Source organism: Macaca mulatta, chromosome 5 (genome assembly GCF_049350105.2).
Source record: "Macaca mulatta isolate MMU2019108-1 chromosome 5, T2T-MMU8v2.0, whole genome shotgun sequence".
Classification (NCBI taxonomy): domain Eukaryota; kingdom Metazoa; phylum Chordata; class Mammalia; order Primates; family Cercopithecidae; genus Macaca; species Macaca mulatta.
This window is the reverse complement of record NC_133410.1, coordinates 124,137,408-124,153,818: the sequence shown is the minus strand read 5'-3', so window position 1 is coordinate 124,153,818 and position 16,411 is coordinate 124,137,408. Positions and strand designations below refer to the sequence as shown.

The 16,411-nt window shown below is 35.7% G+C and overlaps 1 protein-coding gene across 1 annotated transcript in view; it reads left to right on the top strand.

Annotated features, from left to right (window-relative positions):
* NDST4 (N-deacetylase and N-sulfotransferase 4) overlaps positions 1–16,411 on the top strand; it is a 150,595-nt gene that overhangs the window by 114,890 nt on the left and 19,294 nt on the right. Inside the window, exons 6-8 of the mRNA XM_001097335.4 lie at positions 9,087–9,183; positions 13,608–13,731; positions 15,640–15,814. Coding sequence (XP_001097335.2) covers positions 9,087–9,183; positions 13,608–13,731; positions 15,640–15,814 — 396 coding nt within the window. The remainder of the gene's footprint in view (positions 1–9,086; positions 9,184–13,607; positions 13,732–15,639; positions 15,815–16,411) is intronic.

The window sequence follows — 16,411 nt, the reverse complement described above, 5'->3', positions numbered from 1 at the left end:
CGAGTGGAACATATAGAACCGAGAAAGATGTCACAAATAAGACTTTGACTTTCAACAGCGGCACTGAATAATCAATTAGTCCACTCTTCTACCTTTGCTAAGCATAAAGAAATCTTCATTTGAGCAAATGAAGTGAACACCTACTCTGAGATTTTCTCTGCTGGGTTATATGTGGGGAAATTCAGGAAGTATAGGTTGAGAACCACCTTCCTATTGCTTTGTATCTAAAAATGCAGTTCAGAAATGAAGTTATTTATAAATCAAGTAGTTATATAACAATATGAGAGAAATAATGTTTAAGTTCTAAAGTGATGGTGTATTCACTAACTAGCTTCTGGGATTGCCATGAAAGAAAGCACTGGGGATTGTGTATGGTTTGTTGTAGGAGTTTTAGATGCTAAATGTCTATACAGTTAACATTATGTTTGTTTTCAAACATATATCAAAATTAGTCTATGCCGATTCCTAAATGTTTACTGTGCCTGTCCTAAGTCAGTCATTCTACAAATATTCACTCAGCATTTCTTAAGTATTGGGTTGTAGCAATAAAGAAGACAGAGGCCTCACCTTCAGAGAACTTACATTCTAGTTGAGAGAGAATTATTATAAACTATAACTATACTTATTTAGATAAAATTACTACAAACATATACACAAAGAAAATAATTTTAGGTACTGACATGTAACAAAGAAAATATGACAGGAAACTCAGAAAGAGACAAGAGTGGGAAGAAGCTTTGACTATTATCATCAGGGAAGGCCACTTTTCATGAGTTGATATTTGTGTTGAGATCTGAATGGTAAGCGGTGCTGAAACTATTGGCTTTATGAGTTACAGGAACCAGGTAGCAAGTATACACAGATTTGTGTTAAATTAGAATTATATAATGGTCTTCGGGTCATCTAGTAAGGCAACCTATATCCTCAAGTCGGCTAAGGATACTCCAAGCTATTTCTCTACAAAGTAACTCACAGATGCCAGAAGTCTAGTGATCTGACTATGTCAAGTAAAACTTATTCTATGGACAGACAGCCACACATGGTGCTGGTACATTCTGATAATGGACTAAGAAGTCTGCTCTCAAGATGAACACCTGTAGCAAAGCAATCCATCAGTGAGATTTACTCTTTCTCTTGCTCCAATTGCCTAACTAATCTTGCCTAAATAATCCGGACAATAAGAAAAGAAGGGCAAATGTGGAATCAAATAATAATTACTCTTATATACAGCATTATTTAACCATTTTAAATAACATATAATGCTGTCAACAACCATATGAGATAAATATTATCAATAATTATGTTATAAATAAGGAACTGAGATCCAGAGAATTTGGGAAAATTGCTTAATGCACAGGCAGTCTCCCTCATGAGCTCAAGCTCTTAATGACTGCACTACGCTACCCCTCTAAAATAAATAGGGAAGGTTTATGGTAGATATTAGCTTAAGCTAGAAATGTAGGCAAAGTTTTGGGGAAAAATATGAGCATCACATGGAGAAATAATTCAATGATTAGGGTACAAACATGAGAATTTCTACAGTGGTGAATACAGTATAACTGAAGCATTAAGTTGATGTTGGCAATTATTAACCCAGAATAGTGCTACTCAAAATGTGGTCCATGAATAGCCTGTTTGGATTATGTTGTTGCTGATTCACCATGAGACAAGAAGCTGGTGCCAGAGTAGAAATCAACTATATCACTAAGCACACCAGTTGCTTTCCTTGAAATTTTGTTTTTATTTTGTAACAGAATGTTCTTTTTGAAACAAGCAGTGCATTGATTCACATTCTTGCAGAAGCTCCTTCTCATAGACAAGTACTTTGAAACACAATGAGCTAGCGTTTAGGTGATGTTGCTGCAATTATGCCATTCAAAATACATTGGCTAAATAAGATGAAAATGTATTTCTCACTCATGTAACTGTCCAGAAGTAAGCAGGTAATCTAGGAGCTGCAGACAGTTCCACTCCACATGATCACCCAGGGCCTCAGACTGATAGGCTCTTCAATATATGGCTTCCACTTGAGGTCAAGTTACATGCTACAATCTATCCCTTTTACAACTGGTGGTAAGTTGGAAGGGAGAAATCCAGGGAGTGTGGCTTTATCTTTGAGGGTACTTCATATTATTTTGGCTCACTCTCCATTGGACTGAAATTAATATGAAGAAAGCTACATTGAAGAAAGAGTGTGACATATACTCTCTAGCTGGGAATCTGTATAATAAGCTAAATAGGGGATGTTTCATTGTCGATTGAAGAAATAAAGAATAGATAGTTCAGCCTTCTGTTCCACAGTGAAAAATATGGTTAGTTGCACTAAAACTACACCATATGGAGTATATGAGATGGAACACTGAATAAAAAGATGGCAGAAAATGGAGATACCAGTTAAAACAAAATTTCAGTTATGTAAATTAAATAAGGAATGTCAAGTTTACTGGCTTGTAATTAATTCCTTTTATCACAGTTTCCATAGATGCATTTGTAGAAAAATCCAGGATCTGTAACCTAATTTTTCCAAGGTAAATTCTAACATAATATGGTTGTCACTATACATTACTGGTCCTTTTATATTGTACTTCAGCCTTGTTCCAATGAGAGCAGGGATACAAATGTATTTGAGTCAAGAGTATCTTTTAATTTATAGAGTATGAATATGAATAGCCATTGTCATAGGTAGTGTTCTCTAGAAGCAGAATGTGAGATAGAGATGCCATTGCAAATGATTTAAGAAATGCTTTCAGGAAAAACCTACAAGGGAAAATGTGGAACTGAAAAGAAGGGAAAAGAGCTGAGCAAGGATGTCATCTCTGGTAAAGCCTAGCCTTACCTGATCTGCAGGGAGCAAACTAGTCACAGGCAAATTGTCTCACCTTGAGGCAAGCAGGTCAGTCTTCTGTACCCCTGCATCCACTGGAGGTGGGCCATCCCCCGAGAGTGAGAGGGGATGCAGAGCTTCATTTGCAGTCAGGTGGCTTCTATTAGCCAGGGAGAATTCTTAATCCCCCAGCTGGGGGCAATAGCAGCTGGCAAAGTTCAGAGAAGGAGTGGAGAGTTTGCACTAGTTTGAAAAGAGGATGCTTTCAGAGAAAAGAGCATCCACCACACTCTATTCTACAATGCACAGTTTCATTTGTTATGTTCAGTCCATCCAGACACATTTTTTCTCATGATTCTATAAACTTCATGCCTGGGGAAATTTATAAGAGGAGAATTATTGTGAGAAACTATAACACAATTGCTGCTTTTGGTCCCAAAGGTGAAATCGGTGATTATTTTCTCCCATTTTGTCTCCTTTTCTGTATTTCCCCACCTTTGGCTAGCATTTCTGCTAGCCTAGAAGAAATACTGGGTAGGTCAGATAGTCTTAGGAATGGAGGAAGTAGCAGCAGTGGTAGTATGTCTCACTAACTCTCCTCTTGTAAATTTCTTTAGGAGAAAGGCTGCATTTAGATAAAGATAAGGAGTACACTGTGGTAGTCTGTTCTGGCACCCCCATATGGCACTTACCAGACAGTGATTGTTGTACTTTCCCATTTACAGTTATAACTGGATATGAAAGTACCAACAAGCATGATGTAGGTGAATCATGCCCTTTTCATTATCAAAGCATCCAATATAATCAATGTTTCACTAATTGGCAGGAGAATGCTATTTTTGAGATTTGAAAGTATTTGCTGTTACTGTCAGCTCAGATATTCAGCAGTGGCTGTAACTACAACAGACACAGGAGAAAGAGGTCCATGCATGGCTTTCACCTGTGCTGCCATGGTTATTCTATTCATGAGCCATTTGCATTAGCTCTGGGTTAGTTGACAACAGAGGTTAGGCAACATGTAGGAATGTTGTAACCTGGCTGAATCATACTGCTCTCCTGGTTGTCAATGCCTCTTCTACATAAAATGCTCTCTGGTGTACATTAATGTATAATGCAAAGATTATCACACATTTTGAACACTATCATAGGTCCATCCACATGCCTCTTTCTTAGAACTTCCTATCTTAATTTTCCTAGCTTGTTCCTTCAAGTTGTCTGGCCTGTCCATTCTATGCCATTTATTCATCTCTGCTCATTAGTCTGTCATATCCTTACCTTTGGCTATGAGTCTATCAACAAAAAAGCAGATGACTAGGTACACTGCCCACAACTCTGACAACTGAGAGTTCCATTACCTAGCAATTTTTAGAAACCCCTCTGAATGGAACTGTAGTGCCACCAAAGTCCATTTTTGTCTTCTACTAACATAGAAGTACCAACATACTGCAAACCAAGCCTGGGTTCCTCCTCTTTATCAGCAGCTTATAGGAACCCTTCATGAAACTAAAAATGAGCTGATGGAGAAGCATCAGTGCAACAGTGACAGGTGACATAGAGTCATGGGCCACTGATTTGTAAGTGGCCCCTGGATCAGCCTTTCCCATCTTCAAATGAATTGTTGCTGGACATACCTGAACTTATTATTTGATGGGTCTATCACTATTCAGTTCATGGTGGATAGTTATGGCCACTTGATCACATTAATGACTCATGACAAACACTCTCTTCCATAGCACTCTCTTCTTGTATACAGCAGTATACAAGAGTTGTGGTTTGCAAAATATGATTCAGATAGTATGCTTTGCTACAGAACCTTAGAAGTGTACATTGTGATTCTTTTCAAGTACTTGCCAGATATTCCACATGGCATCCATTTATATCACTGATGCCATAGTATCATGAATCTTCTGGCATATAAAGCCCAAGTGTGAGGGTGGCTTGTACTTCAGCCTTACCTACTGCATACCCCTTTCTTGCTCTAGGCCCCATCCTAAACTTGAAGCTATCTATATCACTCAATAAATGCACGGAAAAATATTTCCTAGCACTGTGCTACCTCTTAGCAGTAGGAGTTGCAATGTACAACTTACACTTTGCTATGAACAGGATGTCCCAGTGTGCTCAAGATGTCCGGACCCCTGAAAGCTTAAAAGGTGGCAGGCTCCTAAAACTTTGTATGTTTGTCTTCCATCCTCTGAGGTGCATGTGTTTTATGAAGGCAGCCAGAGTAATTGCCACTTATTTGTCAGGTCCAAATACTATGTCATCAATATAGTGGGCCAGTGTTAGGTTCTACAGAACGCCAGGGTGATACCGGTCCCTTTAGTCTACATAGTGATACTGGGAAGAATCAGCCTAAGCATTTCTTAATGGATCCCATATTTTAATTGGATAAAATTATATTCTGTGCTAGAATAAAATGATATTGAGAAGTCTATGATTTTGCTGCACCTATATTTGACAAAATGGTTAAAAGAATCATAATTAGAGAAAACTCACTTGACAAGTGTTATATTTAAAAGTATTTGTCAAAGAAAAACACTCTTAACAGAAAATAATTGTGAAAATACCTGGTCTCTAATATTTAGATATTTTAATATTTAAAAATTAGAATTGAAAATTAGCTTACCGTCCAGGCACAGTGGCTCATGCTCATCCCAGCACTTTGCGAGGCCGAGGCCAGAGAATCACTTGAGGCCAGGAGTTTCAGACCAGCCTCAGCAACATGGGAAAACCCCATCTTTACTAAAAAAATTTAAAAATTAGCCAGGCATGGTGGTGCATGCCTGTAGTCTCAGATACTCCGGAGGGTGAGGCACGAGAATCGCTTGAACCTGAGAAGAGAAGGTTGCAGTGAGTCAAGATGGCACCACTGCACTCCAGCCTGGGTGACAGAGCAAGACTGCATCGAAAACAAAAAAAAAGAAGGGAAGGGAAGGGAAGGAGCTTATCTCAACTCTCTCTCCAGTTAAAAATACAGTGGCTTACAGAGAAGAGTAATTTGAGTGTCCGCATTTTCACATTTATTAACTATGAAATGCAGCTTTGAGAAGGATTGCAGACAATTTTATAGAAAAGCAAAACATAATAATATATTGAAAACAATCATTCTTCAGAAGAACTTTGGCAACATAGTATTAAAGAAAGATGTATCTAAAGAATTGATCAATACCACCAATGGCACTCTTCACAGAAACACAAAAAAATAATCCTAAAATTAACATGGAACCACAATGGACCCAGAATAGCCAAAGCCATCTTAAGCAAAAAGTACAAAATAGGAAGAATCACATTATTTTACTTCAAATTATGCTACAGAGCTGTAGGAACCAAAATGCATGGTACTGGCATGCAAATAGACACATAGACCAATGAAACAGAATAGAGAATCCAGAAATAAACCCATACTTCTACAGTGAGCTCATTTTCACCAAAGATGCCAAGAACATACACTGGGGAAAAGATAGATTCTTCAGTAACCAGTACTGGAAAAACTGGATAGCCATATGCAGAAGAATGAAACTAGACCCCTATCTCTTGCCATACACAAAATAAAATTAAAATGGATTAAAGACTTACAACTAAGATCTCAAACTATAAAACTACTAATACAAAACATTGGGGAAACTCTCCAAGATATTGGTCTGGGCAAAGATTTCTTAAGCAATATCCCACAAGTCCATGCCAAAGCAAATATGGGCAAATGGGATCACATCAAGTTGAAAGGCTGCACAGCAAAGGAAACAATAAAGTTTAGAGACAACCCAAAGATTGTGGTAAAATATTTGCAATGACCCATCTGACAACGGATTTTTAACCAGAATACATAAGGGACTCAAACAACTCTACAGGAAAAAAAAAAAAAATCTAATAATCTGATTTAAAAATGGGCAAAGGATCTAAATAGACATTTCTCAAAAGAAGACATACAAATGGCAAATTAGTATATGAAAAGGTTCTCAACATCATTGATCATCAGGGAAATGCAAATCAAAACTACAATGAGATATCGTCTCACCCCGCTTAAAACATATCTTATCCAAAAGACAAGTAATAACAAATGCTGGTTAAGATGTAGAGAAAAGGGAACACTTGGAAACTGTTGGTGGTAATGTAAATTAGTACAGCCACTATGGAGAACAGATGTAAATTAGTACATCAGTTAGTAAATTAGTACAAGAGAACTAAAGTAAATTAGTACAGCCTCTATGGAGGTTCCGCACAAAACTAAAAATAGAATACCATGTGATTCAGCAATCTAACAGCATGGTCAGTAAAAATATTGTAAAAAGGAAAGGAAATTGGTTGGGCATGGTGGCTCACGCCTGTAATCCCAGCACTTTGGGAGGCTCAGGTGGGTGGATCACAAGGTTAGGAGATCGAGACCATCCTGGCTAACACAGTGAAACCCTGTGTTTACTAAAAATACAAAAAATTAGCCAGGCATGGTGACACATGCCTGTGGTCCCAGCTACTCGGGAGGCTGAGGTAGGAGAATTGCTTGAACCTTGCAGTGAGCTGAGATTTCGCCATTGCACTCCAGCCTTGGCAACAAGAACAAAACTTTGTGTCAAAAAAAAAAAAAAGAAGAAGAAAAGGAAAAAGAAAGGAAATCAGTATATTGAAGAGATATCTGCACTCCCATGTTTATTTCAGCACTATTCACAATAGTCAAGATTTGGAAGCAACTTAAGTATCCATCAACAGAGAAATGAATGAAGGGAATGTGGTACTTTTACACAATGGAGTACCATTCAGCCATGAAAAAGAATGAGATTCTGTCATTTTCAACACTGGATGAAACCTGAGGATATTACATTAAGTGAAATAACCCAGGCACAAAAAGGCAACCTTCACATGTTCTCATGCTTTTGTGAAAGCTAAAAATTAAAACAATTGAACTTATGGAGATCGCGTGTACAATGATGGCTACCAGGGACTGGAAAGGAAAGTGGAGGTGGTGGGAATGGAGATTGTCAATGGATGCAAAAATATAGTTAGATAGAATGAATAAAATCTAGTATTTAATAGCACAACAAGGTGACTAGTCAACAATAATTTCTTTTACATTTAAAATAACCAAAAGCATAAAATTAGAACATTTGTAATACAAGAAATAATAAATGCTTGAGGTAATGGATACCCTATTTACCCTGATGTGATTATTATGTATTGTATGCATGTATCAAAATATCTCATGTATTTCATATATATATATATATATATATATATATATATATACACCCACTATGTAGCCACAAAATTAAAAATTATGTGAAAAAGGAACTGACTAAAGTACAGAAATATGCAGAAATATGAACTATAAATGCTTTCTTGTTTCATTGTTAATATTGGGATAATAAATATAAAAATAGAATGTTTTAATTTCCAATGTGTATGTTTTTTAAAAATACTTTTACTTGTGACAATCATCTTGAATATTATTATCGTTTAGGTCACCAATATAATAAAACCAATATGGCAGTCAATAAATATTTCAAAAATTTTATTTTTTTAATTTTAAAAACCCTTTTAATTCTCAAAAGTGTAATGATTTTGATAATAAATTAGAGTCAGCCAGATAGAATGAAATAAAAACTGGCAATGGAATTGTAGGTTAGATGGGCATAATATTGGACTAGTGGATACATTGGGTATGTTGAGTATGAAATTTCCTCACTATATCTATACAAAAATCATACATTTGCAGTATAAAAACTTAAGTTCAGAGCTCAGGAGGGAGGTAGAGGCTGGATACTGATCTAGAAGCTATCAGCTTAGAAGATGTGACCAAACTATGGGAGTATCTGAATCAAAACATGAAATGAAATGAAAAAGAAAAGTTGGCCAAGTCTGGAATTCAAGGATAACATTTCAGCCTCTAGGAAGAAAAAATAGGAGTGATTAGGGAGAACACAGTAATATGAGGAACTATGATGAAACCAGGTTAAGTCAAGTCCTCTGATATATGGACATAAAACATAAACCAAGAAATAGAGTAGTAGCACAGGGATTAGAGCCTTGCCAAACACTGAAAGATGATAACACCAGGCGCGACTTGAGGTCGAGTCCCAGCCTTGAGATAAGGAAGGTGCCAATAACTTTATTTTTAAAAGACTTGGAAATCAGAGAACCAGAGTGAGGTCTAACTTCAAGCTCTAAGGTATTAGGCAACAATTCGATTCCATCTTTTGAACAATTTTTAGAGAACAGAGCCAGATAGTGATTACTCTGTAAGGTCACTTATTCTTCCTTCTTGCAGAATCCATGTGATGATAAACGACACAAAGACATCTGGTCCAGAGAGAAAACTTGTGACCACTTACCAAAATTTCTAGTAATTGGTCCACAAAAAACAGGTAAAAGGAGCCAATTGTGCTACTTATATCCTTTTTAAAAATATTTTATGAGATATATTGTTATATGGAGTTATCAGATTAGATTTTTCTTTGTGAAATATTTAGCTATCCATGCAAGTTTACTATTCGAACTGCTTTTCATCTCCATGAATCGCATTTATACCGTGAACCTCAAGAGGATCTTAATGTTGCCCACTAATTAGTCTTAAACACTAAATTCTTTATGAATTTTTAAACTGTTCAATATACATGTCAAATTTGGAAAACTTTGAACTTATGTGTCACAGTTGTTGTACTTCATCTTTAAATTTTTACTTTTCTGGCTTTATTTAATTAATTTCTATAGCAATTTATAAAAACATGTTTTGGCTTGATTCAAACTATTTTATCTGGTACATCAGCCTTTGAATTGATTTTTGTTCAGAGCCACTGCCATGATTACTTTCAAATATTTTACATGTGTGATTTTTTTAAAAAAATAATCATTAGGTATTAGCATGGTATGGACTTACTTTCTGAAACACTTGAAGTTCATCAAGTATTTTTTCCTTGGTATTTTCTCATGCACTGAAGGACAACTGCATAAGAATGCAGTAAAAGAGAATGAAAGTATTTCACCAACGAGATGACACTTTCAATTAGAATATTTTATACTTTCTTCAGTATGTGACAGTTTTATACACTTTGCTCATGTCCTGATTAATTAAAGTTTTTATTGAGTTGCTGTATTTTGAATTCACCACTTTGACTAGAAGAAGCATTTTCATCAGTGAGTGCACAAACCATAACAGAAAACAAACAGTCTCAATAAATAAGCCTGGCCCAGATGAAGATATTTGTAATACAAGTAAGTAGACCATTTTAAAAGTTGTGGGCAAAATTTCCAGACTATTAAATATTGGTTGTTGAAATCTTTTCTTCTTCTAGGAATATAAATTGTATTACAACAGTAAGTTAACACATGTGCAGGGAGGGGAAAGAGCAACATATATTTTCAGATAGATCACTTTTGTTGTTGCTTAAAATGTACATTAATTTTCTACCAACTCCCTTACAGCATTGCTAACTCTGGAGTGACTACTAAAGATATAAAACAACCCTGTGTTGTAAAATTGTGTTAAAAATCTAATAGAAAGACATATCCCTTATCATTCGTCATTGATGTTATTATATTTTAGTTCTGTGAGAAAATTACAGCTTAGTAACTATAAATCTATTTTTCCTTCTTGTTGTTTGCATTCATAAAGACATTAAACTATACCTTTAGATTTTCATATTTGACCTACCAGTATGGAAATGATAAAGCTTTTAACTGGTTTTGGCTTTCCTAAGACAAACAAACAAATCAGATGTTAAAACAAAGGAATCAGATGGTAATAATCTTTCATAGGCTATGAAAATATTATTCTAATATAAAAATGGTTGTAGTATTCTTAAAATCCAATTGTAGAAGTCTGAAGTCATAGTTTGTTGTTCTTATTGCTTCAGTTGGCAAAACACCCAGTGCAGTCAGAGACTATAAATTCACTGCAGCGGAGGGTTCACAATTAAATGCTGTCAATCTGCCCTTAGATGCACAGTTGTCTTTCGATGACTTAAACGTGGCACATGCGTCTCTTACAATAAGCATGAGGTATAAAAGTGGTTCCCAAATTGCTATTTACTCAGTTGTTATGAGGTGAGAATGGAAAGACGTGATATTTCACTTTGCCATTGCTGAATCCTAGAAGAGATAGATTCCTGTGGGCTGAAATTGGGTCAGGGAATGAGGAAATGGAGAAGAGAAACAGGCAGAGATGATAGACATAGACTCAGAGACTTTAGACTTAAGAGACTCAAAGTTCAAATCATAGTCCCTTGTGAGCCCTTGAACAGATATTCATCCTTCATCATTCAGAGTCAAATTCTGGTATTGTCAATGCAGAAGAGGATTCTAATAGGGTTACATTTAGCACAACAATTATAAGAGCATAATTCATTGGCCTTGGATCTTTCAGAAGATCAATGTTCACATTGTCAATATTAATGTCTCATGATTTGTCTGGCTTATCTCGGTACATCAGAAATAAGGAGTTGATTGTATACAAAATAGAATAGTTTCTATTAGTATAGGATTTTTTTCTCTTCTTCCGTGAAATATTTATATTAAAGAAATTGATATAAAATGAAATGAGGTAAAATAAATTGATAAAAAATGAATGTCAAGGATAGATGAAAATTTAGGTGATAAGTTTTTAAATGTACTTTTTGAGGTAGTGGGCCCAGATTTTATGACTGATTATATGAATATCAAGCCACATTTTTTCTATTTCTATTTGAGAGTGCTTTCTCTCTCCTCCTTATCAGATGCCTCTTGATGTCCCTCAACATCCTGGAGGCATGAAGGTATAGAGTTCAGAACATAAAGGCTTTGACTTTCTGTAGGCCAGGGGAGATCTGGGTACAATTCTGTGACCGTCAGGGTAATTAAACATTTCTACTTACTACCGAGTGAGGCTATAAAGTATCTATATTTAGATAATCAACAACAACTAAAGAATATTTTTTATATGTGCCCTGCATTCATCTACATTTAATACCTTCAGAATATTAAACTATCAGTTTTCTCATTTGTCTTGTGTGTCTCAAATCTCTCTTTCTCTCCACGGCCCCCCCCCATGAAAGTGTTATCTTAAAAAGTACTTAAAAAGAACACTTCTGGATTTCATGTTTCCTTCCAGCTTCTACTCTATTGCTAATTCATTTCCCTAGAACATTTTTTGGTTTTGCTCTTCTCATATTTTCTCCTTTTTAAACTCCTGTTATATTTAGGAGTAAACCAGATGAGCTTTTGAGGATGCCCCTCGTCCCTCGTAACTATTAAATCTGTATTTTTCAGTGTGGTTGAGAGATTTCTCCTGTCTAAACTTTAGGATTCTAATTTAGTTCTTAACCAGTTCTGTCTCCTTCATTCTTTTAATCGAGTTTGTATAATTCAATTTCATACTTGTTATTCCTTAAAAGTCTTTTAAAATTGGTAATTACATCTCCCTAGGGCATTTATTAATTTTGCCATCTTATTTCACAGAGTCATTCATTATAGGTGTTTTAACATGTCTTCCATCAAAGTGGTTGGTCCCCATGGATCTGTTGTTACATTCTTTCCTTTAGCTACTCATTAATTCTTAGTGGCCATGTAAAGCTGTGAGGATCTAAAAGGGCGACAATGTCATTAATACTCAAAGCGCAGTAGCCTTTGCTAATATGAGCTTAAGGTATATGTGAACAAAATGCCAATTACCTGCTGGCCTTCTCTACTTCCAGATTCCAGTTGCAATGATAGTTGTTCTGCCAGCCCACCTATGTAGCTTGTCTGCAGCTCTGCAGATATCTAACATCTAACATAAGGGCTAGGACATCTAACAAATGCTGCTCACTCCAATGTATCACAGAACACTTTACCTTTTCAAGAAGAAAAGTCTTGATTTATGAGAGTTATGATGACCCAGTCACTTCATGAGTTCTTTCTGCTATAACCGCCAGTCTCTGGCCTGGCTCTGAGGGAAATAAGGTTCAGAGATTACATTTGAGACTTCTGCAGTGTGCACACAGGTGGTTTCTATCAGCTAGTCTGTTCCATCTAGTGCTCCAATTATCAGACTTGATTGTCATATTTTCCAGAGAAGTCATTGAAGCAGCCATCTTTTGAGAGTCTTGCCTTCTTCTTTCAACCTTACTGTGTAACACTTATGTTTTAAGGAACAGTATTACAGTACATTTCCTCCCAGAATCTGTCACTGATTTCCCAAGTCTAAATCACCCATTTTCTCATATATTGGAAATATACTCTGGTCTTCTCTCATTATGGCACCTGTCACACTACATCACAATTACTTGTGTACTTGTCCAAGTCCACACATGGACTTTAAGTTCATTGAGGGTAGCAAATGTGTTTTCTTAATCAAGAGTTACTTCCAGATCATACACAGAGTAGCATGTCAACTTCTGTTGAATAGTTTGATTTCATTCATCTGAATTTCAATGCTAATTGAAGACCCACCAGTTAAGGTACTGTGCTTAACGATAAAGTTGGAGACAGAGGGATCCATGCCCTTCATGCTTTAGCCACTCACCTGACTCCAGGAGGAAAGTTGAGCTGCATGACTTCCACAGTGCCACACTACTGCATTATCATTCTGCTTCACTATGGCCATGTGTTAATATTAAATCAGGCATTTTGATAAACAGAATCATGTCAGACTAATAATAGAACACTTAGATTGTGACTGCATGGAATGCACCTAATAGATTTTAAGGAAATCATTTTGACACCGGAAATAGTTGATTATTTTAATATTCCTTTTTGAGCAAAAATATGCTAAAATAATATTTTGTCTCTTATTGCCATATAACTTTTTACCTTCTTTTTTTTTTTTTTGTAATAGGAACAACTGCACTTTATTTATTTCTTCTAATGCATCCTTCAATCATCAGCAATCTCCCTAGTCCAAAGACATTTGAGGAAGTTCAGTTCTTTAATGGCAACAACTATCACAAGGGATTAGACTGGTAAGAAAAGTAACGAAAAATAAATTCCATTATTAACACATGCTCAATCACTGCAGAGCAATTACAGATGTATGTGTGGCATCTGCATAATTACAGGATAAATTTGTTATGCTCAATTCTACCACAGTGAATTAGAAATTAATTTATAATGATGATATGTTTAATCAGTGTTGCCTATAATGTGATTTGGACAGTGCAATAATGATAATATTTTTCTGCTAAATTAATATGATTGAATAAAGAACATTATGGGATATATTTCATCAGAATTATTCATAAGGGTATTTAAAATTCTTTTTAAGCATAGCATTATTTAACTGTGCCTAATTTTTTTTCTGAACACATAATTTGTTTTCACAACAATGTTTGAGGCAACAAATAAATCAGTAGTTTGTTTTATTTTATAATTCGTGACATGTATCTTCATTAACCACATAAACCTATAAGTTTTGTTATAATATAGACTGATACTTGTCATGAAAATAATAACAGCACAGTTTCAAAACCATATCAATTCTAGTCACACACGTACATAAAATAAATATTAAGTAACATGTGGTAAATTATGAAAAAAACAAAATCACAGTATTTCCCCTAAAATAAAATAGAATAAACCTGATATTGGAAATGATTTTCACTCTGGTGATTTTTTCTAGCTCTATCCCAATTTTTCAAGAAAACGTGGTCCTGAATTTAATTTCTAGTTCACAGGTAAATAAAGCAAATCTCACCTGAGGAAAATTCCCCTCAATGCACACATCTGCAGCATGTAAGTTTGTGTGTCATCATCATGCATGAACTTGTTTGCAATGAAAGACACATTTTTTTAAGGTACAGCTAGGATCAGGGTTGGGCAGGTGCAATACCGGTGAGCAGATCAAGTTTGCCATTGTGGTTAGAGATGTGTCAGCTCTGCATCTAGGAGATTATATCCTACCTTACTTTAAAAAGACTAAATAACCTTTGGAATTGCATGCAGGTTATTAAAAGCAGAACGGCAATTTTCTCTGATCTGTGAGCCCAAATGGAACACAAATCGTTTAGCAGGAATATAGATGAGACTCTTCACCACTCCACATTTGGGAAACATAATAACAAATGTCAAAGAGGGAAATAAGTGTCTTATATGAATTCTTAATTGCTCTCATTATTTATTTCTAGAACATTTGAGGGTGAGAGAAGTGATGAGCTGTAAGGAGGGTTACACACATAATTAAAGACTTGTACTGAATTAACCTCAGAACATATTGATTCCATAATCCGCACGCAGAGGAGCATTCTGACAGCATATGGAGGAGGGAACCTACTGAGGCACCACAGGATCAACTGGCAGGAAATAGCCCCTTAATTACTCTAGATAGACTATACTGTGTTCACATTGCTACATATACTACAAATTATGAAGAAATTCAGAAGGAAGAGAACCGCCATGCCCTAAAATGGTTGGTATTTTATAGCTATTCAGACTTACACATCTTTCTGTCTTGTGAACTTTAATCTCACTGAAGAATTTCTGCATTCAAATTTGCAAACATAAATTTACTATTTTTTAATATCAACTAAACAGTATAGTGTAATTTGCTGTTTGCCACGGGCAAATGGTATTTCTTGAATTGGCTTTTTATAGCACAGAACATCAGCCCAAATGTATAGTACTTTTCCTTTGACCCTTATTGGCCTACGTATTTCACCTCACTCCTCCCCACGCCCAAAATGGGTCGTTAGAACAGGAATATTTTGGGTTGTCTTCACATTCAATGTGTATATAATGTTTATTATTTAAACTGTAACAGCATAATAATCAGAAATAGCTATAAATGAATGTTAAAATGTTCCAATTATTTCACATTCAGAGTATGGCAAGAAAAATTATTTTCAGATTAATTAGTTGTCTTTCTCTGCCTTCAGGTATATGGACTTTTTCCCTACACCATCCAATACTACAAGTGACTTTCTGTTTGAAAAGAGTGCTAATTACTTCCATTCGGAGGAAGCTCCCAAACGAGCTGCATCTCTTGTCCCCAAAGCCAAGATCATCGCCATCCTTATTGACCCCTCAGACAGGGCATACTCTTGGTACCAGGTATGGTCAGTAAAAAAATCTGCTAAAAGCATTTTGTTATAGCTTAAATGGAGGCAGTGACAAATAACCAGAATAGAACCCAAACATATGAAAAGTCAAGTATAAGAATTTCTGAACCCCAACCCCCCACCAAAAAAATATGAGAAATAAGGACTTTCAGGCATAAAATAATTATTTAAAAATCACACATCATCAAAGAATTAATAGATTTCCTAAGCTATAGAAACATGTAGAATGTTGATTTATCAAAAGTTAACAAATTTAAAAGTCAGTATCTAGAGTAACAAATAAAAGGTAAATGGCATAGTGCCTTTATTTTGTAAAAGTTTCCTCCAAGTTAATAAATAAATAAAATATCACAGTAGAAAAATGAGCAAAATGAACAAAAGGCACAGCTAAACAATCACACATACACAAAAAACTGTCCAACAATTTATGTGAAAAATAATCAACCCAATTGGAGACCAGGTCTCACTCTATTACCCAGGCTGGCGTGCACTGGCATGATCATAGCTCACTGCAGCCTCTACCTCCTGGACTGAAGTGATCCTCCTGCTTCAGCCTCCCAAGTAACTGAGACTACAGGCACACACCACC